Here is a 23,478-nt window from a genome sequence, read left to right on the forward strand (position 1 = left end):
CACCAATTCTCTTACCAAAAACAATCACAGGAATCTAGAATTAAATCTGTCCGCAGCACCTGGGTGGCTCAGCTGGTTAAGCGTCTCCTTTCAGCTCAGGTCATGGTCTCAGGGTCCTGGGCTAGAGCCCAGAGTCCGGCTCCCGGCTCGGTGAGGAGCCTGCTTCTCCCTCTTCCTCTGCCCCTCCCCCTGCTCGTGCTCGCTCTCTAATAAAGAAATAAAATCTTTAAAAAAAAAAGAATTAAATCTATCCTAGGATGAAACTCTCCATGTACAACTTAGTATCTTTTGAAAATTGAACAACGCAAGTAGACAACCTTTTTTTTTTTTAACGGAACATTATTTAATGATTAAATCCTCATTGTACAAATGAGAAATCTTTTTTTAAGTATAATTAACATATAGCATTGTATTAGTTTCAGGTATATATTATAATGATTCAATAATCGGTATGCATTACTCAGTGCTCATCAGGATAAGTGTACTCTTAATTCCCTTTATCTGTTTCACCCATCTCTCCACTCCCTCCCCTCTGGCAACCATCAGTGTGTTCTGTATTTAAGATTCTGTTTTATTGCCTCTTTTTTTTTCTTTGTTTGTTTTCTTTCTTAAGCTCCACATATGAATGAAACCAAATGGTGTCTCTTCCTCTGACTTATTTCACTTAGCATTTTACGCTCTAGGAGGTCCATCCATGTTCTTACAATGGCAAGATCTTTTTTATGGCTAAGTCATATGCCATCACCTCTTCTTTATCCATTCATCTGTGGGTAGATGCTTGGGCTGCTTCCATAACTAGGCTATTGCAAATCATGTATCTTTTTTGTCTTCGGTGAAGCTCGCTGGCTCAGTCAGTTGAGCAGGTAACTCCATCTCAGGGTCATGAGTTCAAGCCCTACGCTGGGTGTGGAACTTACTTAGAGTTTTTGTTTTCTTTGGGTAAATACCCACTAGTGGAATTACTGAATCATACGGTAATTCAATTTCTAGTTTTCTGAAAAGCCTCCATATGGTTTTCCATGGTGGCTGCACCAATTTTCATTCCCATCAACAGGGCACAAGGGCTCCTTTCTCTCTACATCCTCACAACATATGTTCTTGCCTTTTTGGTTTTAGCCATTCTGACAGGTGTAAGGTAATAGCTCTGTGTGGTTTTGATTTGCATTTCTCTGATAATGAGTGACGCTGAGCATCTTTTCATGTGTCTGTGGGCCATCTGGATGTCTTCTCTGGAAAAATGTTCACGTCTCTGCCCATTTTTAATTGGATTATTTGTGGGGGTTTTTCTGGTGCTGGGTTATACAAGTTCTTTATATATTTTGGATATTAATCCCTTATCACATATATCATTTGCAAATATCTTCTCTCATTCAGTAGGTCATCTTTCTGTTTTGTTGATGGTTTCCCTCACCATACAAACGCTTTTTATTTTGGTAGAGACACCTATTGTTTACATGCCCGTACTACCCAAAGCAATCTACAGATTTAATGCGATCCCTATCAAAATACCAACACTTTTCACAGAACTAGAACAAATAATACTAGAAAACCTACTTTTAAGGCTAAGTAAATTTAAATCTAAAAATTTAAAGTCACAGTGAAAAACTAAATTTATATGTACACACACACACTCATAAAATCCAAATTTCTTTGCCCAAACATTGCCAGGCATTTCCATACATATCCATCCCAGGGCAGATACTTTTAAGCTTCTTAGTTTTCTTTGCTAAGTAGAAGTCAATCTCAAACTAAGCCGATATGTAGAATAATTCATCAGATTGTGGTCTCAAGCAGCAAACATCCAGCTTTTGGGGGGGAACATAATGTGACTTCAGTATAACTTTTTTTAGAAATTGAGATAGAACTGACATATAGCATTATTAGTTTCAGATGTACAACATAATGATTCTATGTAAGTATTGTGAAATGATCACCACAGTCTAGTTAACATACACAGTTACAATTTTTTTCTTGTGATCTGACAGGATATTTTTACTTTTTAAAATTTTTTTGAAGATTTATTTATTTATTTGAGAGAAAAAGAGCATGAGTGGGAGGGGCAGAGGGAGAAGAAAGACAAAGAGATGTGGGCTGGATCCCACCACCCACAGATCACAACTAGAGCCAAAACCAAGAGTCAGATGCCCAAAAGACTGTGCCACCCAAGGGTCCCAATCACAGAATAACTTTTTTTAAATGTGGTAATAATAGCCAAACAAAGCTACTTCCCCTGGAGAGGTAACATTAAAATTATATCTTAGTAGACCCAAGTATATTGCTAAATATCGGTATGGTCAGTGTTTTGGAATGCATTTATTTTATTTTTTTTTAAAAGATTTTATTTATTTATTGGACAGAGATCACAAGTAGGCAGAGAGGCAGGCAGAGACAGAGGAGGAAGCAGGCTCCCTGCTGAGCAGAGAGCCCGATGTGGGGCTCGATCCCAGGACCCTGGGATCATGACCTGAGCCGAAGGCAGAGGCTTTAACCCACTGAGCCACCCAGGAGCCCCTGGAATGCATTTATTTAAAAAAAATATTTTATTTATTTATCTGAGAGAGAGAGGGAGAGCGCAAGTGGGAGAAGGAGCAGAGGGAGAGGAGAGGGAGAAGCAGACTCCCCACCGAGCAGGGAGCCTGACGCAGGGCTGGATTCCAGGACCTCAGGATCATGACCTGAGCTGAAGGGAGACGCTTAAGAGACTGAGTCACCCACGTCCCCCTGGAGTGCATTTTATATTAAAACATTTTTTTAAAGAAAAGAGATAAACATTCATGGTCTCCTAAAATCCAGACTTCCTTTCCAAAGCAACGATTTCCAGGCATTTTCCTACTATTATTTTATTGTTAACATGTAAAAAGAATTTTAAATCGAAGGATAAAGACTTTACTGTGAAAACCAGAAGGCTAGGACAGTGAATTGCTCATTTTTCACGAGTCCTGACTGCAGCAGAATTCTGCAATTGGTTTCCAAGGAACAGGACTTTTTCCCTCCCCATTATTACATTAATTCAGATTCACCCATCACCTTTCATTGAACCATCTCAAAGCACTTCACAAACAAGCACTCACCTTTCTGATTTCTCGTGAAGAGGAAGCAAACATCATCATACCACTTTATGGGTGGGGAAACCAAGGAACAGAAATGTGAGGGCTTGCCCAACGCTAATGCTAATAAGTGTTAGGTTAGGCAAGGAGCACAGCCCTAGCTGGGCCCTGCTGTGCTTTCTCTCTCACCTGGCAACACCCACACCATTTCTCCCAAGAACCTGTTGGGTATTTTAATGCATTTCAGGAACCCACTCTCAGTTTTGGTTGTGCAAACAAAATATAAAGGGAATAGATCCCTTTATTTTTTTTTTTTAAAGATTTTATTTATTTGACAGAGATCACAAGTAGGCAGAGAGGCAGGCAGAGAGAGAGAGGAAGGGAAGCAGGCTCCCCGCCGAGCAGAGAGCCCGACGCGGGGCTCGATCCCAGGACCCCGAGATCACGACCTGAGCTGAAGGCAGAGGCTTAACCCACTGAGCCACCCAGGCGCCCCAGAATAGATCCCTTTAAAGGTGCCTTGTTTTCTTTTGCTGTAGGTAGCAGGGGAGATGTTTTTGTTTTCTTAGTCCCCAAGAACCAAAACTTTGAAGGTCCTGCATGGGACTGCCAGAGCACCCCCAAATGGTCAATTTCTAGAACCTCTTCATTCTTTCCCAATTTAATAAAAAAGAAATGCTTTTTTCAACAACAACAAAAATACTTTACAGCAAGACATACTTCTGGGACACAATGAAACAGAAACCTGACCTGACTCTTAATACTTTAACAAGTTAATTTCTTTAAACTAGAAAGGAAGAAAAAAATCAACTTTGGATTTGAAAAAATGAAGGAACCACTAGACACACACGAGACACCTGCTGGAATATATGCTTCATTCGTAACAGTTTCCGCTGGGGCTGCCGTGCTCAGCCCAGGGAGTCACTGGTTCTCAATGCTTCTCGATATGAGTAACAGCCAAGGGTGTAGAGAGTCAAACCGGTAGCACTAATGGAGAAGTATGAGTGAGCAACGGTAAAATGGGCTTGCAAGCTATGAATACAGAAGATACAGTATCCCAACTATGCTTGTCTGGTATTAGGAAAAAACAAACAAACAAAAAACAGAAAAATAAAACAAAAATACAACCAACGTAAACCTGTAGCACGAGTGCGAGCATTCGCGGTTTGATGGAGTCTGGTCAGTAGCTTCACCGCTCTGAGACTCCTTTATTAAATGGAGAAAACTAGGGGCGCCTGGGTGCCTCAGTGGGTTAAGCCTCTGCCTTCGGCTCAGGTCATGATCTCAGGATCCTGGGATCGAGCCCCACGTCAGGCTCTCTGCTCAGCAGGGAGCCTGCTTCCTCCTCTCTCTCTCTGCCTGCCTCTCTGCCTACTTGTGATCTCTGTCTAATAAATAAATAAGATCTTTAATAAATAAATAAACAAATAAATAAATAAATGGAGAAAACTATTAAGCTCACACAGTCCTTGTTAGCTTATAAAAAGATACACTTAAGTCCTCTAATCAAGGTGCACTGGGCACTTAACAACGGGGTTCTCTCCTGTCTTCACATTTTAAGAGATGGGCAGAAGAATTTTGGTTCTCTGCCTGATTCTTCAGAAAAGTGAGTTAGCCCTGGGTGGCTTGCTCAGTTGAGCATATCAGAGTCTTCATCTTGGCTCCGGATCATGCATGATCTCAGGGTCGGCTCCACACCGGGCATTTAGCCTGCTTAAGGTTCCTTCTCTCCCTCTCCCTCTGCTCCTCCCCCATCATCCTCTCTTTCTCTAAAAATAAACTAATAAATAGTAAAAGATACGTTAGAAAAGGGAGGCAGCAGGCAAGCATTACAAGACGTGGTGGAGAAAACCAGGGGCTCTAAATAAACCCGGTGGGGCCGAAAAGATGAGAAAAGAACAGCAACACGCTGATGACTTTCAAGCTGGATGGTAAGGCCGTCAGGCTCATGATATTACTCAGTGTAAGTACGTTTGAAAATGTCCATAACAGGGCGCCTGGGTGGCTCAGTGGGTTAAAGCCTCTGCCTTTGGCTCGGGTCGTGGTCCCGGGTTCCTGGGATTGAGTCCCACATCGGGCTCTCTGCTCAGCGGGGAGCCTGCTTCCCCACCCCCTCTGCCTGCCTCTCTGCCTACTTGTGATCTCTGTCTGTCAAATAAATAAATAAAATCTTTAAAAAAGAAAAGAAAATGTCCATAATAAAAAGTTCAAACAACAACAATCTTTTTGAAGGCATTAACTTAGAAGTTTTTATTTTTTTACTTATTTAAATGTTTGTTTTATTAAGTAATCTCTATGGCCAACGTGGGGCTCGACTCACAACCCTGAGATCAAGAGTCACACGCTCTACCAACCCCGCCAGCCAGGGGCCCCTGAACTTCAACAAGTTTTAAAGGCCGAGGAAGAGGGCTCTTAGAGCCCAGAGATGTGCAATTGACTCTCTATTTCCTCCTCTGTGAACTTGGGCAAGTTACTTTGCCCTTCTGAGCTTCAACTACCTCTCTTATAAAGGGGACATTCATGGGGTGGCTGTGGCCAGTCCAGAGATGTCCCACTTCTAGAAAGTTCTCCCTTCCAGAAAGAATTCGCAGCCCGACTGCAAGGAGTATAGTTAGCAGACTATAGGGTCGGCCTTATCTTGGGAGCCAAGGTCATGGTCTTCTTGTGGCAACAACCAATCAAAGACTGAGCAAGATGGCAGCCAAGGTCACACTGCTCTTGGCTCAGCCCTTGGCCAATGAACATGCGAGGGACTACAACAGCCTGGCCATTTCTGTAAAATGTGAGATTCCTTGAATGGGTAATCTTTGCCTGGAGCTGGCAGAGACTTTGTCAGGCTGCGTCCTGGTCCCAGGGCTCCCTCTCCCAATCACACTTCCTCCCTCTTCTCTTTACCAGTGTATGTTACTTCCCATTAAAACCCTGCACACCTAACCCTTCCCAGCATCTTCTTCCCAGATGCTGAGATGAATGGGGCTTGGCTCACTGGCTTCTTGGAAAGAATAAATGAGGTGATGGATGGAAAACACTTTGTATGGCGCATGGGACTTGATAAGCTCTCAGTCATCAGCGACGGGATAACAACTTTTCAACAGTGTGTAAGGCGATAGGGCACAGTGCATGCGAAAAGATTACAAGAACTATAGAGTTATTCAATGTATGAGCTATTTCTACTTTCCTAATCCATAAAGAGGGTAGAGAAGTACAAAGGGAGGCTGTACCTGCTGAACTTTATACACTAAGTGACAGACGTTAGTCTAAGAGCTAATTCTTCGTAAAACCTTCATTCTATTTACTAGAATGGCATGTTCTAAATGTCAAAAAATGCACAACACAGCTATTGTGATATTATAGCTTAAATGTGAGCAGGTATTATAACTCTTACAATATGAAATTGGAAGTTTCATCTTTTTGTTGTTGGGGGTGGGTGGTGGTTTGAATCTATTTAAACTGAAGTTGTTTAAACTTTCCATGTATTTAATACAGAATTTACAAATGGGATGAGATTTATGAGTTAAAAGTTGGTCCAATTGGAGGACCATGATTAATCAATATTAAAAACTTGTATACTTGGGGCGCCTGGGTGGCTCAGTGGGTTAAAGTGGGTCATGATCTCAGGGTCCTCGGATGGAGTCCCGCATTGGGCTCTCTGCTCGGCGGGGAGCCTGCTTCTCGGCCTACCTCTCTGCCTACTTGTGATCACTCTCTCTGTCAAATAAATAAATTTGAAAAACAAAAATGAAAAAAACCTTGTATACTCTCCAAAAAAACCCACGAACTTTTATACTCTCAAAATTCTATAATATAACATACATAATTTGGCCTTTTGTGATTTTAACATTCTTTTAAAAGATTTTATTCTTAAGTAATCTCTACACCCAATGTGGGACTCAAACTCATGACCCCGAGATCAAGAGTCACACGCTCTACTGACTGGGCCAGCTAGATACCCCCAGATTTTAGCGAGACACATTAGTAGCCTGAAACTAGTATGAGTATACGTTACTAAAAAAGGAAACAAATATTTCATTATAAACACTAATTCTAGAAGATTTCACACCCACATTCTAAAATCTAATTAGATTAATTTCCCAGGGCATTCATGTATTCTTGGTAGCTTGCAATTTTTAAGTGTCAAAATAAAGCCTTGTTTTTCAATGTGGGCGGTGTTGATGAAACAAGTATGAGTAATACTTGCAGGAAACACAATATTAGCTTTAGCTAGGAAGTGGGTGATCCTTGAATAGTCCTCCGGAGAGCATTTTCCGTGTTGCACAGATGTAAAGCACAAGTTATATTATAAGGTAAGCACAGACATGTACAAAACTCCATCAGAGTGCCTGAACTACAGTGTCACTGACCAAAAATGCTATTTACACAAATTTTCAAGTTTATGTCTCGATAAAGTGAAGTCAACAAGCTGATGAGGGAACCAAGACTGCCAGAGCTCCCATTTTTGCTTTCTATCTACTAACCAGAAAAGGTGGTGCAAAGCCCATGTAATGAGAAGGCAAGGATGACAGAATTAAACTCCATTTAGTCTGTCTTCTAAGGCCGTTCTGCTCCACTCACCACAGATCTGGCAGTTATGAACATCTCTCTCTCTCTCTCCCCTGTTGGTCTGGCTATGTTTTATCCCAAGTGGAAATCTCTGAATGCTTAAGAACAAAGAGGCGAAGAGCTAGGAGTCGTTGTGAATTCTGCCCTACATTTCGCATCCTGCATTAAGAAGAGGTACTCGTTCTCCTAAACTGGGAACTATTAAGTCAATTACTCCAAGATTAAGAAAGAATCAGTAATGCCTGGTTTACAATTTTAACTCAGTGTAAAGTGTTCTTCTATCAAACACACTCATACACAGCCGGCATCAGCACCGTGAACCCCAGAGGAGATAAGTCTTCAAGCCTTACTTTAAAAGTGAAAAAGGGGGGTGCCTGGGTAGCTCAGTGGGTTAAGACTCTGCCTTCGGCTCAGGTCATGATCCCAGGGTCCTGGCATCAAGCCCCACATCGAGCCCCTCATCGAGCCCCGCATCGAGCCCTGCATCCAGCCCCGCATCAGGCTCTCTGCTCAGCAGGGAGCCTGCTTCCTCCTCTCTCTGCCTGGCTCTCTGCCTATTTGTGATTTGTCTGTCAAATAAATAAATAAAATCTTTAAAAAAATAAAAATAAAAATAAATAAATAAAAACAAAAGTGAAAAAGTTACCCAGACTGTGCATATTTGTGGGCAGGGGGTATAGGGGAAATCTCTGTACCTTCCACGCAATTTTGCTGTGAAACTAAAATGGCTCTAAAAAATAGTCTATTAAAAAAAAAAAGGTGCCTAAAGTTATCAAAAATGTTTACAACTGCCAAAGGGCAGAAAGGTGTTAAAATTACCCTCCCATTACTTTAAAAAAAGCAAACATTAAAAGGGGAAAAAAGATCCATTCATTTATTCAATAAATATTTACTGAATTCCCACTATGAGTCAGGCATTGTTCTCAGTACAGTTGGTAGATAACTCTTTCACGGCTGCCTCTACAAAGTGCACACCACCATCAGTATCACCATATTCAACATATCATGAAATGTACATTGCATGCCTGGCATTGCCTTTGAAACTCAGGTTAAAAAATCTCTCTGCTTGTTTTCTTGCTTTTGATATTTTGGGTGACTCCGTTTCTTATTAGCACCAAAGTAAAGCAATGAAGATAGCAGAGAGCACACTGGGAGACCACAAAACCGGGTTCTGTCATTTAGTCATTTGTTAGCAGCAAAGATTAGAATAATTATGAGGAAAGCTAAAATTTCCAGTGGGTTTATTTATACTTTGCATTAATGAGCAAGTGAATAAAAAGCTGAAGTGATACTTCAGTAACTTGTCACTTCCCTCTACTAAGTAAGTAAGTAACAAAAAACATTCAAATGTGAGAAATTTTTGCTTGGCCATTTCTCCAACGATCAGTCACAACTTCAACAAGCCAGCGCAATCAATTTACACTATTAACATTACTTTTTTTTAAAAAAGATTTTACTTATTTATTTGTCAGAAAGAGCACAAGAAGGGGGAACGGCAGGCAGAGCAGGCAGAGGGAGAAGCAAACCCCTCGTTGAACAAGGAGCCCGATGTGATTGATACTCGATCCCAGGACCCTGAGACCAGGACCTGGGCCGAAGGCAGATGCTTAACCAACTGAGCCACCAGGTGTCCCTAACATTACCTTTTGTAACAAAGGCTTGAGTAAATGCAGTTTGGTTAATCTCAGAAACATAAATCTCTCTCCTGACTCTCATTTTGCAGACTAGAGTTAAAACCTACTTTATATTCTTCCACCAAAATAAGTAGATATCCTTCAGTGTATATAACATGAGCTGATAAGTATCTTGCATACAGTAATTGTTCAATTAAAAAATTAAGAACTGATTAAAAGGGAATAATATGCAGTGGGGTGGGGGACCCTGGGTGGCTCAGCCAGTAGAACATGCAACTTAATCTCGGGTTGTGAATTTGAGCCCCATGTGTGATGTGGAGTTAACTTAAAAATTAAAAAAAAAAAAAATAAAAAATAAAAAACCACAAAAAATAAAAATTTAAGAGTTGTACAGAAACTACTTAATTATATCCTAATCACTTTAAAACAGCCATTTATAATTTGTTATGAACTTCTGATACAAAAATAGAAAGCCTCCATTTAAAGACAAGCTAATCCAATAAAGTTATTATAAATTACGGGTTTGAGTTCATTTTTATTGTGGTACGATAACTTCCTGACATTTCATGATTTCTCAAAGTTTCCTGGAATATGAAAGTGTAACCCTACAGAGGTGTTTAAAAAAAGAGAGAGAGAGAGAGAGAGAGAGACAGGGTTTTTTTGTTTGTTTGTTTTAAAGATTTCTTTTATTTATTACAGAGAGATGAGAGAAGGAACACAAGTATGGGAGAGCTGGAGAGGGAGAAGCAAGCTCCCCTACGACTGGGGAGCCCGACATGGAGTTCGATCCCAGGATGCCAGGATCATGACCCGAGCCTAAGGCAGATACCCAACAACTGGGCCACCCAGGCGCCCCAGAAAGAAAGGTTTTACTTCACCTAAAGGAGGACGTGCATTGAAAGCAGGCCTCGCAAGTGTAAAGTGCCTATTAGAAACCCGTGGGTCTTAAAAGCCTGTGCTGATCTTGACTAAAGCCCTAAAAAAATGTGTAAAACCTGGTGGTACCTGTGAAGGTCTATGCAGCCACCTGTTACAAATAACTTATGCCCATCCAAACCATAGCACTGCCTCCCCCCAGCTAGAAACATAATTCTACCAACTTAGGCTTTGCACCCTATCGTTATCTCATTACCCACGTGCATGAGTCCAAGCCACCATTCAGGGAAAACCCTCAATGACTGCTCTCCACTGGGCCGTCTGGCGCTGCCCATCATGACACTTCACCCAGTCTCTCACCACTGAAGGACTGGAAGCTTCTTTTTCAGAATCCTTCATTATGCCAATTTTTTAAAAAATCTCAAATACTAATAAAATAAAGCAGCAGAAAAGAGACATTTTGTTGCCGTTAAACCTCTTAGCATTTTACCCTATAACTCGAATATTGCACTTCTTTTACTAGTGCAAATAATGTGTTTATTCCTTTCCCCTTATTCAACTATAAACCACTCAAGCCCAAAAGCTCATACTCTAGTGAAATGCTTTTTCACACACCCCCTCCTTAGAAATCTTTTCCACTCACTTTTATTGTAGAACATTCCAGGCATACACAGTAGAAAGAAGAGCCTCATGAGCCCTTCTATGCCCATCACCCAGCTGCAACAATCACCAACTCCTGACCACTCCTGTTTTGCCAACATCCCTACCCCAATTTATTTTGAACCAAATCAAGACTTCATATCATATATCATAGATATTTCAGTTCCTATTTATTTTCAACAACATTGTCCTTGCTTTCCCTTGCACCCCTGCGGCCGCCTAAAAGAAGTATACAGAACAATGCAGGTGATTAGAGCTGCTCTACTGTTTTCTTCCCACAGCTACCTTCTCTTTCCACCATCACCTTTTATGCCACTCACTAACATCCCTGGGATGTCCACACTGTATTCAGCCCCTTTAACCCTGCCTATTGCACTTAAAAAATACTGTATTTTTTTCCTCCACGATCCTTTCTCTTGTTTGAACAAGCGAAAAAGAGCGTGCCAGGATTTCTCTTATCTTGATAAAATTTACTTCTGATTTGTTCCCCCACCCCAGATAAGCTTAAAAGAGCCAAAGGGAGTGGAGAAGGAATGGAAGAGGAAAGAAACACTGCACTTAAATGATAGAGTTTGCCTAAGATGTACAAATATTTAAAACCATCAGTTATTTTATTTTAAAAATGAGTATTTGTGGGGCGCCTGGGTGGCTCAGTGGGTTAAAGCCTCTGCCTTCAGCTCAGGTCATGATCTCAGGGTCCTGGGATAGAGTCCCACATTGGGCTCTCTGCTCAGCAGGGAGCCTGCGTCCTCCTCTCTCTGCCTTCCTTTCTGCCTACTTCTGATCTGTCTCTGTCAAAGAAATAAATAAAATCTTCAAAAAAAAATCTTCTTTTTAAAAAAAAAATGAGTATTTGTAAACATCAGCTGAAATCTTGAGTCCTTTTAGACAAGAAGATGTTTATAGAATAAATCACTAATTTAAGAGAGCTTTTGCCTTAAGGATTTTGGTGTCAATGACAGTAGCTGTTTCTGAGCCTAAGAAACGGTTATGTAAAAACAATTAAAGCCAAAAAAATAAATAAATAAATAAGAGAGGATGCGCTCTGTTTCTATAGCTGCTCTAACCTTGTTTTATTTTGACGTGAGATTTCTTGGCCTCAGCTCAGACAGCAACCACCACCCCACACTTTCTCCTCCACACCCTTTACAAATGGAATTCCGAAAGGAGGCACTTTCCGAGTTCATCATGGGAAATGGCTCATCTTGAGAACATTTCAGAGCAATGATTGAGAGATTTCATCCACTCCTCCCCCCCCCCCCCACCCCCGGACACCGCACTGCCCATCCCTTGCCCAGTGATTTCCTCGGGAATCCAGGGAAAGGCAGAGAAACAAGCTCCATGCCACCAGCCACAGCCTCCCCTCCCCGGGGAGGCCTGTGCACTGCCTCGGCATCCCCTGGTCGCCCGGCTCGGCTCCGGGGAGAGAGCTTCCAGCAAGAGGTTCCAGACACGGCGCGCCTTGTTTACCCATCCGCAGTCCCCGGTTAAGGATCTCAGAGGGCTCCCCTCGCCGCCAACCTTCCCCATTTCAAACTGTTTCCTCTGCGCAGTTAAAGAATGATTTCTCCCGCGAATGCCTCCCCCTGAACATGGTCACACAAGCTCTCCCCCTAACTCGGATTACTCTCCCCTCCAGGCCAAACGCCGCAGTCCCCGCCGCAAATCCAGGATCTGAGCTGCTTGTCTAGAACTACAAGTGCGCCCCGCGCCGCCACAGGTCAAAAGTCCTCGCTTCTAGAGGGAAGACACCACTTCTCGCCCCTGCACCCCAAAACCCAAGACCTGAGACCCGGCCGGGCCGAGGACGCCCCGCCCCCGAGAGGAGCACCTCCGCCAGGGGAACAGTCCTAGGCACTCGCGGCTGGGGCGCCCGAACAAATAACGCAGCGGGGAAAATCCGAGGGCCTCCACGCCCCCCTCGGAGCTGGTCAGCCGCGCGACGGTTACTCGCCCCGAGGGATTAAGGTTGCTCTTTCCACACACCACACTGGCCTCGGGGCGCCGGGGAGAGGGAGGCCGGCCCGCGCCCTCTGCCCCGGCCGCCCGGGGGACCCAGATCCGCGCCCCCTCCTCCGGCGCGGGGGGACTCAGATCCGCACCTCCTGCCGAGCCCGCCGGAGTGGGGGGGACCCGGACGCCTACCCAAGCACCGCGGTTGGGGGGGACACAGGTCCGTGCCCCCTTGCCCGGGCCGCCGGGGACTCAGATCCGCGCCCCCAGCTCAGGCCGCCGAGGAGCCCCAGATCGGCGCCCCCTCCTCCGGCCGCCGGGAGGACCCGGATCCGTGCCCCCTCCTCCGGCGGCCAAGTACTCACACCAGCTCCCCTCGCCTCGGAAGGGCGAATCTGGCTTGCACCTCCTACTTGGGCCGAGGCCGACGAGGGGCACCCAGCCCCCCCGTCTCCTCCGCAGGCCGCGGGGACCCCGACCAGCGCGCCATCGCCTCCCCCGAGGCAGCCCGGCCCGCGCGCCCCCTGCCCAGGCGCGCCAAGCACCTTCCCCCCAGCCCGGCGGGCCCGGCCCCTCACTTACCCAGAGCTCGGTGCCCCAGCTCATGGTGCAGGGGGCGGGAAGGGGCGCGCCGCGCGGCAGGCGCGGCTCTCCGGTCCCCCTCCCCGGCGGTCCCCTCGCCCCTTGAGATCCCCGCGATCGAGGAAAGCCCGGCACGCGCGCGGCCGCTGCCTCCTCTGGCTCGCCGCTCCTCGCCTTGGGTCTCCTCAGCGGCTCCTCCTCCCCGTCGCTGCTCGGCAAAATGGCCCGAGGAAGCTGCCGCCGCGGCCGCCGCAGCGCCCGCCAGCCCGCCCCACACCCGGAGAGCGAGGGGAGGGGGAAGCGAGGGAGGGGCGGCGGGAGGGGGCGGGGCCGCGCTGGGGGCGGGGCCGACCTGACAGCTCGCGCACGCGCGCGCCCCGCCCCCTCCCCCGGCCCACCCTCCTCCTGGGCGCCCTCCTGCCTGCCCGCACCGCCCGGGGGTCCAGAAGGACGCAGAGAGGGAGGCGGGAGGGCGTGCGGGACCGGGAACCGGGAGAATTGCCCCCGCCGACTTTATCATTAGCGACCACACTCTCTGCTCTTAGAACAACCCCTCGCCTTTGAACGAAGCCGGCCCCTGTTATTACCGCTGCTCTACGGAGGCCTGAGTTTGCTCCCCTGCGCCAAGCACCAATTTGGACTTAAGGACAATACTTTTCCTTGGCACCCATTCGAGCCGATCAGAGTTCGCTCGGGATGCTCTTTCCCCACCGCCTAGCAGCCGCGGAGGCCCGAGGTGACCTGCAGACTTGCACTTTGGGAGTGGGGCCTGGTTTGGTGATGCCGTGGAGGATACAGATACGGAGGGACGTCGAGGCCAAGAGCGACCAAGCAGCTCTGAGTGGCTGGGGAAGGAATGCAGGACTTACAAGCAGTGATTTTCAATCTCTGAAACCAGTGGTTCCCAACTTGTTCAGCCAAGAAACGCTCAGACCTGAAATCACGTTGCCGCTTAGTGGGAAAAACGCTGGGTTCACCGTTAACGCGTTGGGTTCCAATCCAGCCTCCCGCATGTACTAGCTGGGTGGCCTCAGACAATGACCCCACCTCTCTCTAGAAGCTCAGAGCCCCCCGCCTGCCACATGGAGGTGATAACTGTCCATCTTACCCTGTGCTGGTGAGGATCAGGGGATGAACACCTGTTACCCAGAACATGGTTGGGAAACAGCAGACTTGTTTTTTTTCAAGATTTTATTTTTAAGTAATCTCCACACCTATAGTGGGGCCCGGACTTACAGCCGAGATCAAAAGTTGCAAGCTCCCACAACTGAGCCAGCCAAGCTCCTCCTGACTTGATTTTAAGGTAGATACTCCCCTTTTCTTTCTCTGTGTTCCAAAGGTCTACACAAATATTCCCAAGAAGCTATGTTGAATTTTTGGAGTTCCAACTTTCTTCTGAATCATTGGGTCCTTTCTCCTGCACTTTTCTCTCTTATTTAATACTACAGGCTTTTCTGAGTAACTCTGAACTAAAATGGGCCCCACTTGAGAAATATTGCACAATGATATATCTTTCCAATACCCACCCACCCCCCAACCACCAGCCTCAACAAGTTTACATTCTCCTCCATGAAAGGGTGGAGCTGAAAACCCTTGCAGATAAACCTACAAGTCTACTTCCTTTGTTGGACACAGTTAACAATAAATTTAAACTGTCAAAACTGTTTTGGTCTTCTTTGAGTTACAAGCGCCCCCTACTCATTTGTTTTTAGTGTGTGTGTTTAAATATTTTGCTCTCACTGTTAACCAGCTGAGAATTCTTTACTCCGGACCCTGCTAGACTATAACAATCAGGATGGCCCCCCACTTACACCCAAGGCCGATTTAATAGCCAGAGTGAGTTGGAGGGCTTAGAATTTCAAACAATGCCTCACAATTTAGTTTGCTATTTGGAAATGGTAAGTGCAATGCAGGTTAGCTTACAAGACCTTACTCGGTAATCAACTCAATTTTCCTTCCTGCCAGTGCTTAAATATTTTCCTAGTCAAATACAATGATCTAATCTTGACTGAGTTCTTGGAGACTTCTCAAAAACAGAATGACCAGTTGTGAAAATATGCTAATCAGGAGGAAAAACAACCCTCTGCTCTAAAGAAGGTAAAGAAGAGGAAGGGACAGCAGAAGAAAAAAAGGCCACATGACAGTGAAACCTTTTAAGGTGAGTAAGCAGGAAATAGTTATAGGAACCCATTAGAAATCACAGTAGCAGAAGTATCTGAAACCAGGTTAACTAGACCACACTGCAAATATCTTTAACCTCATTAGGTTTGGGCAGTACCTGGAAAAGGTTTGAAAATGTCAGAATCTGGGGCGTCTGGGTGGCTCAGTGGATTAAGCTGCTGCCTTCGGGTCATGATCTCAGATTCCTGGGATCGAGCCCCGCATCGGGCTCTCTGCTCAGCAGGGAGCCTGCTTCTCCCCCAACTCTCTGCCTGACTCACTGCCTACTTGTGATCTCCCTCTCTGTCAAACAAATAAATAAGACCTAAAAAAAGAAAATGTCAGAATCTTAAAAAAAAAAAAAAAGAGAGAGAGAGAGAGAGTAAAGGGAAAAGGCACCACTGATTTCAAGGCAATGGAAACAAATGCAGTTCAGGATAAAGAACCCAGCAGAAAAAAATAAAAAAAGATAAAATACAGCACAGTTTTTCCAACAACTAAATCCACTTTCATTTCTCTTATGGTGAAGGAATAATTCTAAGACAAAGAATTCTCACTATTAACAAATCACTGTGACGTAACCTACTCTCTGTATGTAAGTGCGTGAATTACACATGTCAGTTGGGGTTAAGCCAACCTGACTCACCTCTCAGGAACATTTGAAGAACACTGATTTACAAAGTTCTGATCTTGGTGGGTGACTATATAAATTTTCATCAAAAAGTCTGACCTCGTGGACATTAATAGAGACCCTATACAGGTCGCTATGTAGTTAGAGGCTGAAAATTCTACTAGACTTTTTAACAATTCTAATGCTGCTAGCAAATAATAAACATCTCATTCAGGACCTTTGATGTATAGGTATTTCTATCTTATCCATTTTATAGGAGATAGGTTTTGTTACTGTTAAATTGAGATTTTAGTGTCCCATTACTTACTAAATGTGTGTGTGTGACCTTTCCAAGTTAACTTAAACCAAGCTTCTGGCTCCTCAGTGGTGAAACAGGGACCTCGTGGGTTGTCCTGAGGCTGAATGGAGCAGCTGGCAGCGCGCACCGGCTTTGGTGATAGCAGGATTGGGAGAGCCTTGCACAGAAAGCTGGAGAGCTCTAAAAAATGGAAATAATGCTACTTACTTCCCAGTCATGGAGATTTGTAGCAGCACTTCGAAGATTAAAGAATATGTGTAAAATGCTTAGCACACAAGGGCCCCAATATTGGGTCCTCTTCCTTTCCTCTTGTTTTCTGGAGGATTTTTACTTATTGTATCAAGGAACACAATCCTCGACGCACTTCTAATGCGGCAAAGTGGCTCGCCTGAGCTACAATTGATTGGTTGTCTGTTGCTAAAGTACTATTCATAATGAACCTCTCAGGATTTTTTTTTCCCCTTTAAAATAGCTTCCGCTAGTTTCAAGCTTAAAATTCGCCATTTGTTTAGCATTCAGACTTCTCACTAAGGACCCAAGAAAGCAGTCAAGTGGAAAAAGTTGGAGTGGGATAAAAGTAGCTACTCTAGGGTGAGTAGAATCTTAAATGCAACCAATTTTTGTACCTGATTGTGGAATTCCCCTGAAGGTCTATGGAGATGTGCATGAAATCAGGAAAAACCAGCTGTCCTGGGGCTGAGCAAGTTACACACTGTGCCACCAAATGGAGGGGAAGTGAACTTGATGTTTTTCTCCGACTCACAGGATTTAAGACATGCCAGGGCCTAGTTTTTCCAAGATGGCTCTCTTCGAGAAGATTCGATGGGCTTCCCCCATCGCCCAAGAAATGACGTTTCAAGTCAAAGAATGAAAGTGATATTTCACATCTGAACATGTGGCTAGTCACCAATTTCACCTCTGGTTCTTCACACATTGTTTACAGAGGTTTTTGGTCTGAACTATCAACTCTTTTGATAAAAACAAATGGCAATTATACCTTATTACAACCACCAAATATTAACTCACTCATTTCTAATAGGTTTCTGGAAATTTCTAAACTGGTATCAAATGTCATTAACAGTACTAGGTTCAAACTATAAATTCAACTACTAGTGGCAAACTTCAGTGGATCTTGCAAAGTTAGAGGAAATGGAAAAATAAATAGACTTGACTAAGAGAGCGAGGTTAAAAGTCAGGTTTAGGAGAAGAGTCTTTCCAGCTCCTCCAGGCCTTTTCAGTCGATACCTAGAAGTTTAATGTCCCTTTGAAAATGGTGCCAGGGAGAAGCAGGCATAACTTGTTCTGTTACTCAACATGTCTGTTTCCAGTTACAGCATCATGATTATGCAAATAATCTTTTCTTGAAACTCTGAAATTATGTGCCTAAATATAATTGCTGAGATAGTTTTCACCAAATTTGAAAGGTAACTGTCTAAAACCCACTTCACTTTAAGTCTTTCTTTATTTTTTTTTTAAGATTTTATTTATTTGACAGAGATCACAAGTAGGCAGAGAGGCAGGCAGAGAGAGGGGTTGGGGGGAGGAAGACTCCCTGCTGAGCATAAAGCCCGATGTGGGGCTCGATCCCAATGTGGGGCTTGATCCCAGGGCCCTGAGACCATGACCTGAACCAAAGGCAGAGGCTTAACCCACTGAGCCACCCAGGTGCCCCTCACTTTAAGTCTTTGTAACTAGTGTTCCCTTTCTTCTCTCAATTTCAAACAAATGACTGGCACAATATAGCTCTGAAATACCTGAAGGAAGCGATTCCTTACAAACTTCTGGATAGATACCATTAGTATGTAATAACCCTGTGAAGGTCACATAGTAATTCCCAAGGGAAAAGAAGCAAAGAATAAGGTGCGCCTGGATGGCTCAGTGGGTTAAGCTTCTGCCTTCAGCTCAGGTCATGATCTCAGGGTCCTGGGATCAAGCCCCACATCTGGGCTCTCTGCTGAGCAGGGAGCCTGCTTCCCCCCCTCTCTCTGCCTGCCTCTCTGCCTACTTGTGATCGCTGTCAAATAAATAAATAAAATCTAAAAAAAAAAAAAAAAGCAAAGAATAAGAACCCAACTTTAAGCCCTTGTAAAATTGTTTCCCAGAAACTAAAAGACAAAAGCTTCCTATTTTATAAACTATTTAAATGTTCATGGCGGTTATAACACTTAATGAAATTAAGACTCTTCCTAATCATTCCATTTTTAGAAGCCTATTAGTATATTCGAGTTGAAAACCAGAGAGTCTCAAAACGGCACCTTGCTTTAAAAAGTAAACAACAGAAATACTCCAAAGCATTGCAGACTGCCTTTAAAAATGAAACTGCAATTAAAAATCACCTTTTCTTTGAACAACTACTTTCATAGTGAAGTGAGAATCAGCTATCTCTGAAATCTCTTGATGCCAAAAAGTACCACTTATGTTCCTACTATGTTCTCTCATTTTGCTGATTTTTAAAGTGCCTTCTGAAATTGTTTCTAACATTTCTTTTTTTTTTTTTTAAGATTTTGTTTATTTATTTGACAGAGAGAGAGACTTCAAGAGAGGAAACATAAGCAGGGGGAGTAGGGAGGAAGAAGCAGGCTTCCCACTGAGCAGACACCCAGATGCTGGGCTCGATCCCAAGACCCTGGGATCATGATCTGAGCCAAAGGCAGACACTTAATGACTGAGCCATCCAGGTGCCCCTAGCATTTCATTTAATAACACATTGGTTACTTATATTCTGGGATTTTAATCTTTTAAAAGATTAAAAATGGTAAGACTTAGAAAACCTTGCAAGCTATAGTACAAGATGCACAGACCCAGGTCTGAAGCAGAGGAGGTTGTAGTCCTGGTTCTAAAGATACTTGCAGAAGATTAAAAACTAGGTGTATGATCTTGACCAAGTCATTTGAGTGCCTTGGATTTGTATTCAAATTTGCTAAATAGCTAGATGCATCTGTTATCTAAGAACCCTTCCAGCCTAATATGCAAATGATTTTTTACAAAAACACAGGACGGAGATGAAACCTGGGCTTTGTGGTTGGGGCCTGAATGAGCGGTCCATCTGGGTCATTTATAAATAAGCAGAGGCCCTTGAATAAAGTAATCTAACCCACCCTCCTCCTTTAAAAAAAAAAAAGGAATAAAAATAGATACCTTATAAGGTTTTTGTGACATTAAATGAGATAATGTATATATAAAGTACTGAGGAGAATAGTTGGAAGTTCAATCACTTGATAACTAAATTTAACTACTATCATCTTGGATTCTTAAAGTAATGGTTTCTCGTTCTGTTTCTTTGTCTGTAAAATGGCATAGTAAGATCAGATAAAAATTCTCTTCAGAGATGTAAGATTACGTATTTGTAGTAGACCGCCCAAGATCAGAGCTTGGAGAAAGAAGAGATATGCTTCCCCAACTAGTAAACAGTGCCTCTGTCTTCCTGGCTCCACCTTAGTGCCCTACTTTCATCCTTACAGAGGGCGTGACAGAATCTGTACCAGTGTTTTATTCAAGGGAGGAATTCAGATTCATGATTTTACCAAAACTGCACACAGCTAAAAAAAAAACAAACAAACATCTAGTTCCCTGACTCCCTCATTCTTCCTTTCCCTATTCTGTATTTTCCCAACTGATTTTTTTTTCCCCCCAACCTGAGTGCAGCCCGTTAGGGCCATTAAAATATATTAAATATTAAAATATGTTAATTTCATTTCCTAGTTCCAATTAAAACTTCAAGAATGGTATTCCGTCATAAAACACACTCGTCGTGGTTTGTACTTTCCCCTCTTTTACTTGAACGATTTCACACAAGGAGCATGCATCGCTTGTACGGCAAGCTAAAACAGAATTTAAAAACTAAACCTGGCTTGTCTATTGGCAATTTTCATAAGCATGTTCTTTCTGTGACTTCTTGACAAAACGGTGAGAGAAGGGACCCAACGACGGCCTTCGCTACTGAAGATCTCCCTATAAAGCCCACAGATTAGAAGCATATAAAGTTTCCACACAGAATTCAGAGAAAAACGTGGAGACTCAGACTTTCGAGGTAATATAACGCAGCATTTAAAGGTTTCCTTTTGATTGTCAGCCTGGAAGAAACGACTTCGCGTCTCAGAGCCTCAGTTTGCTTACCTGTGAAGTGGGGATAACGATCACACCTACCCCCTACCTCACCAGATTGTTCCAAGGATCAAATTCAGTAACGCACACAAAGGGCCTAGGTACCCGATAAGGGCTCAGTAAATCGTATTATTGCAACCACTTCGTCTGAAATTTTAGTGTGAGGTGCCTCAACAAAACCGAGGGACCTAGGACACGCCGGGAACTCGGTAATTTCCACCGACTCAGCGCCGCTCCTGAAGCCAGTCCGCTCATCGGCCGCGCACGGTGCCGTCGCCACGGTGTCAGACTTCCCACCCGCAGAGAACGCGGATCCCCCTGCGGTCGCGGTCTCGCAGGCCCAAGGTCGCTTGCAAAACTCTGCGGGGCGGACAGGAGGCCCCGCGAGGGGAGACGGGGAGGAGTGTCCTGCTCGGCCACTGTTGCCATGGCAACCGCCACCAATTTCTCAAACATCTCCCCCCCGACCACCACCGCGGGGAAGGCTCCACCCCTTCCGGCTAAACCGAAAGCCCTCACAGCGGAGGCCAAACTGAATGGCCCCAAGGTGGCCACTTTCGGCCCCTCGGCCACTTCCCCGGCCTCACGCCCCAGGAAACAGCCCCTCAGGCACCGCACTGCCCGCCGCCGACCTCCTCTTCCAGGCCCTTCCGGGAGTCGCCGCCCTCTGCCCCCGGAAGTGGGCGGGGGAGGAAGCGGCTGGTGATGCTGGAACAACATGGCCGACCCGGTGCCAGGCGGCCCCTCGGGCTCCCGCTGTCCTCCGCTGGTCGCCGGCGTCCGGCTGCTCCCACTGCTGGGGCTGCTGCAGCTGCTGGCTCAGCCCGGCCTGGGCCGCGTCCACCACCTGGCGCTCAAGGTGAGGCCGGCCGGGGCCGGCCAGGGCCGGCCAGGGCCGGGCGAGGGGCGGAGGCCGAGGCCTCTCTCCTGGGCTGGGGGCAACTTTGGCCCACGGTGGGGGGTCTCTGAGCGATCGCCCTCACCCCTTTTTGCCCCCGGCGCGGCCTCTCTCTGAGAGGGGTCTTTTGGGAACTGTGGGAATGGCGGGGGTCCTCGGGCCGTCCGGAAGGGGCAGGAAGATTCGAGCTGAGCCTCAGAGGGGAAGGGGCTGAACTGCGGCGTTAATCCCCGAGATTGCGGAAGCCGCGCTTGCAGTCCCTGTCGCCTTCCCGGGGTTCCTGGCTGATAGCGACCAGCTCTTCCCCCTCCCTTTGCACCTCTGACTTTTATCCCCGATTTCGCTTGTCGGCGGTGTCCACTTAGCCTGTTTCCCGGTGCGGCTTAGGGCACCGTCTGGACTGATGAAAGCGGGAATCTCCAGGAGGAATTTCAAATCTTGCTGGAAATACACGACCGAGAATTTAAAACCAACATTAAAAATGTGTTTCTAATTGGAGAGCCTGCCCTCTTCTCCCTCACTCACGTCGTTGTCTGTCTAGGGAAGAGATTTATGATAGGCCTAGAATGATCCTTTGGATCTTACTTTATAACTCACAGCTAGCAGCCATCTAAGGCTAAAACGTGCCTTTAGGTTAATGTATTTGGGGAGTAGAAAAGTAAGTCGTTATGACCCAAAGCCTTGTACGTGTTTTTCATAATGTACATTTTTCTAAGAAGTTGTAGGATTATAGGAGGTTCGTCTTACTAACACACATCACTTTAACAAACCATGAAGCCTTGTATTTTGTGAAGGTAGAATTTAAAGAATATGGAATGCAGATTAAAAAGCCTGGCCAGACCCATGCACCAACTTTTGGTTCTCAGCTTTTGTTGTTTGTAAGTAAAAATTATCCTGATTAAAATGGTTCTTAAGTGCAGGGAGATAGGTGAGCCTTGACTCTTTCTGAGAATCTATTGAAATCTATAGAACCTCTCCCCAGAGAAGTGCAGGTAGAAATGTAGACAAAACATTCTTGGGGAATTTCTGGGACTTTTTAATCCTTCTGAAGTTTACCCCGTGACGAGGCTTATGACTCCAACTTAAGGACTCCTGACCTTTAGAATGCTTTCATTTTACAGGTTAGGATCCTTAAATTACGTAGAGTAACTGAATTCATATAGGTTACAAATTAGAGACAAAGCTAGTAATAGGCACACTGGGCCATGTCTCTTGGCTCCCAATCCAGTGCTCTTTCTATATTTCTAGAATTAAAATGTCAGGTGGGCAGCATCATTGGGTAAATACTGACAGTGTTGGTAGAGATAAAAACATGTATTAACCTCAGTGGTAGAAACACACTGAATTGGTGTAATTCTGGTAGTTGATTTCTTCCTTTTGTGCGAAATTACTTAATGTTTTTCATCCCTGTACATATTTCATAAGTATAGTGGTGGTCGTTCCATAATAATACTGTAGTGGTTTCTTTTCTGTTTAAGTAAATATTCTGACTTCTTTCCCTGAAGGGAGCCCCTCAGAACAGCAGCATTAGGTTGTCTTCACACGGAGCTTGAACTCATGACCCTGAGATCAAGAGTCAGACACTTAACTGACTGAGCCACCCAGGTGCCCCAGATTCCTTCTCTTTCTCTAGGCTCCATTTTATAAAATACCGTATTGAGGTACAGTTTACATTTCATGAAATTCACCCATTTTAAGTGTACAGCTCAGTAAATTCTTGAGTTGTGCAACTGTCACCACAGTCCAGCCGCAGAACGTTTTCATCGCCACCAAAAGATCCCATGTGCTGGTTTACAGTTCATTCCCATTCCCACCCTCAGCCCCAGGCAACCTCTAATCTCCTTTCTGACTCTATAGATGTGCCCTTTCTGGATAGTTCATATAAGTGGAATCACACAGTATGGGGTCTTTTGTGCCTGCAGCTTTTACTTAAACTTTTGAGGTTCATCCATGTGTACCAGGTATTAGTAATCCATTCCTTTTTTATGGCTGAATCCTATTCCATCGTGTGGAGAGACCACATTTTTTTTCTTCTTGATTCACCGCTTGATAATATTTGGGGTTTTTTTTTCCGT

General features: G+C 44.8%; 2 protein-coding genes across 14 annotated transcripts in view; one reads left to right on the top strand and one right to left on the bottom strand.

Annotated features, from left to right (window-relative positions):
* Positions 1-13,589, bottom strand: part of FNBP1 (formin binding protein 1) — a 135,159-nt gene extending 121,570 nt beyond the window's left edge. For all 13 annotated transcript variants that reach the window (XM_080819819.1, XM_080819818.1, XM_080819817.1 and 10 more), the window contains exon 1: positions 13,313-13,589. In XM_080819819.1, the coding sequence (XP_080675945.1) occupies positions 13,313-13,336 (24 nt within the window). In that variant the 5' untranslated portion in view covers positions 13,337-13,589. The remainder of the gene's footprint in view (positions 1-13,312) is intronic.
* Positions 13,590-21,190: 7,601 nt separating this feature from the next.
* Positions 21,191-23,478, top strand: part of GPR107 (G protein-coupled receptor 107) — a 72,231-nt gene continuing 69,943 nt past the window's right edge. Inside the window, exon 1 of the mRNA XM_080820835.1 lies at positions 21,191-21,364. Coding sequence (XP_080676961.1) covers positions 21,224-21,364 — 141 coding nt within the window. The 5' untranslated portion in view covers positions 21,191-21,223. The remainder of the gene's footprint in view (positions 21,365-23,478) is intronic.

This window comes from Martes martes (assembly GCF_963455335.1).
Source record: "Martes martes genome assembly, chromosome: 12".
Classification (NCBI taxonomy): Eukaryota; Metazoa; Chordata; class Mammalia; order Carnivora; family Mustelidae; genus Martes; species Martes martes.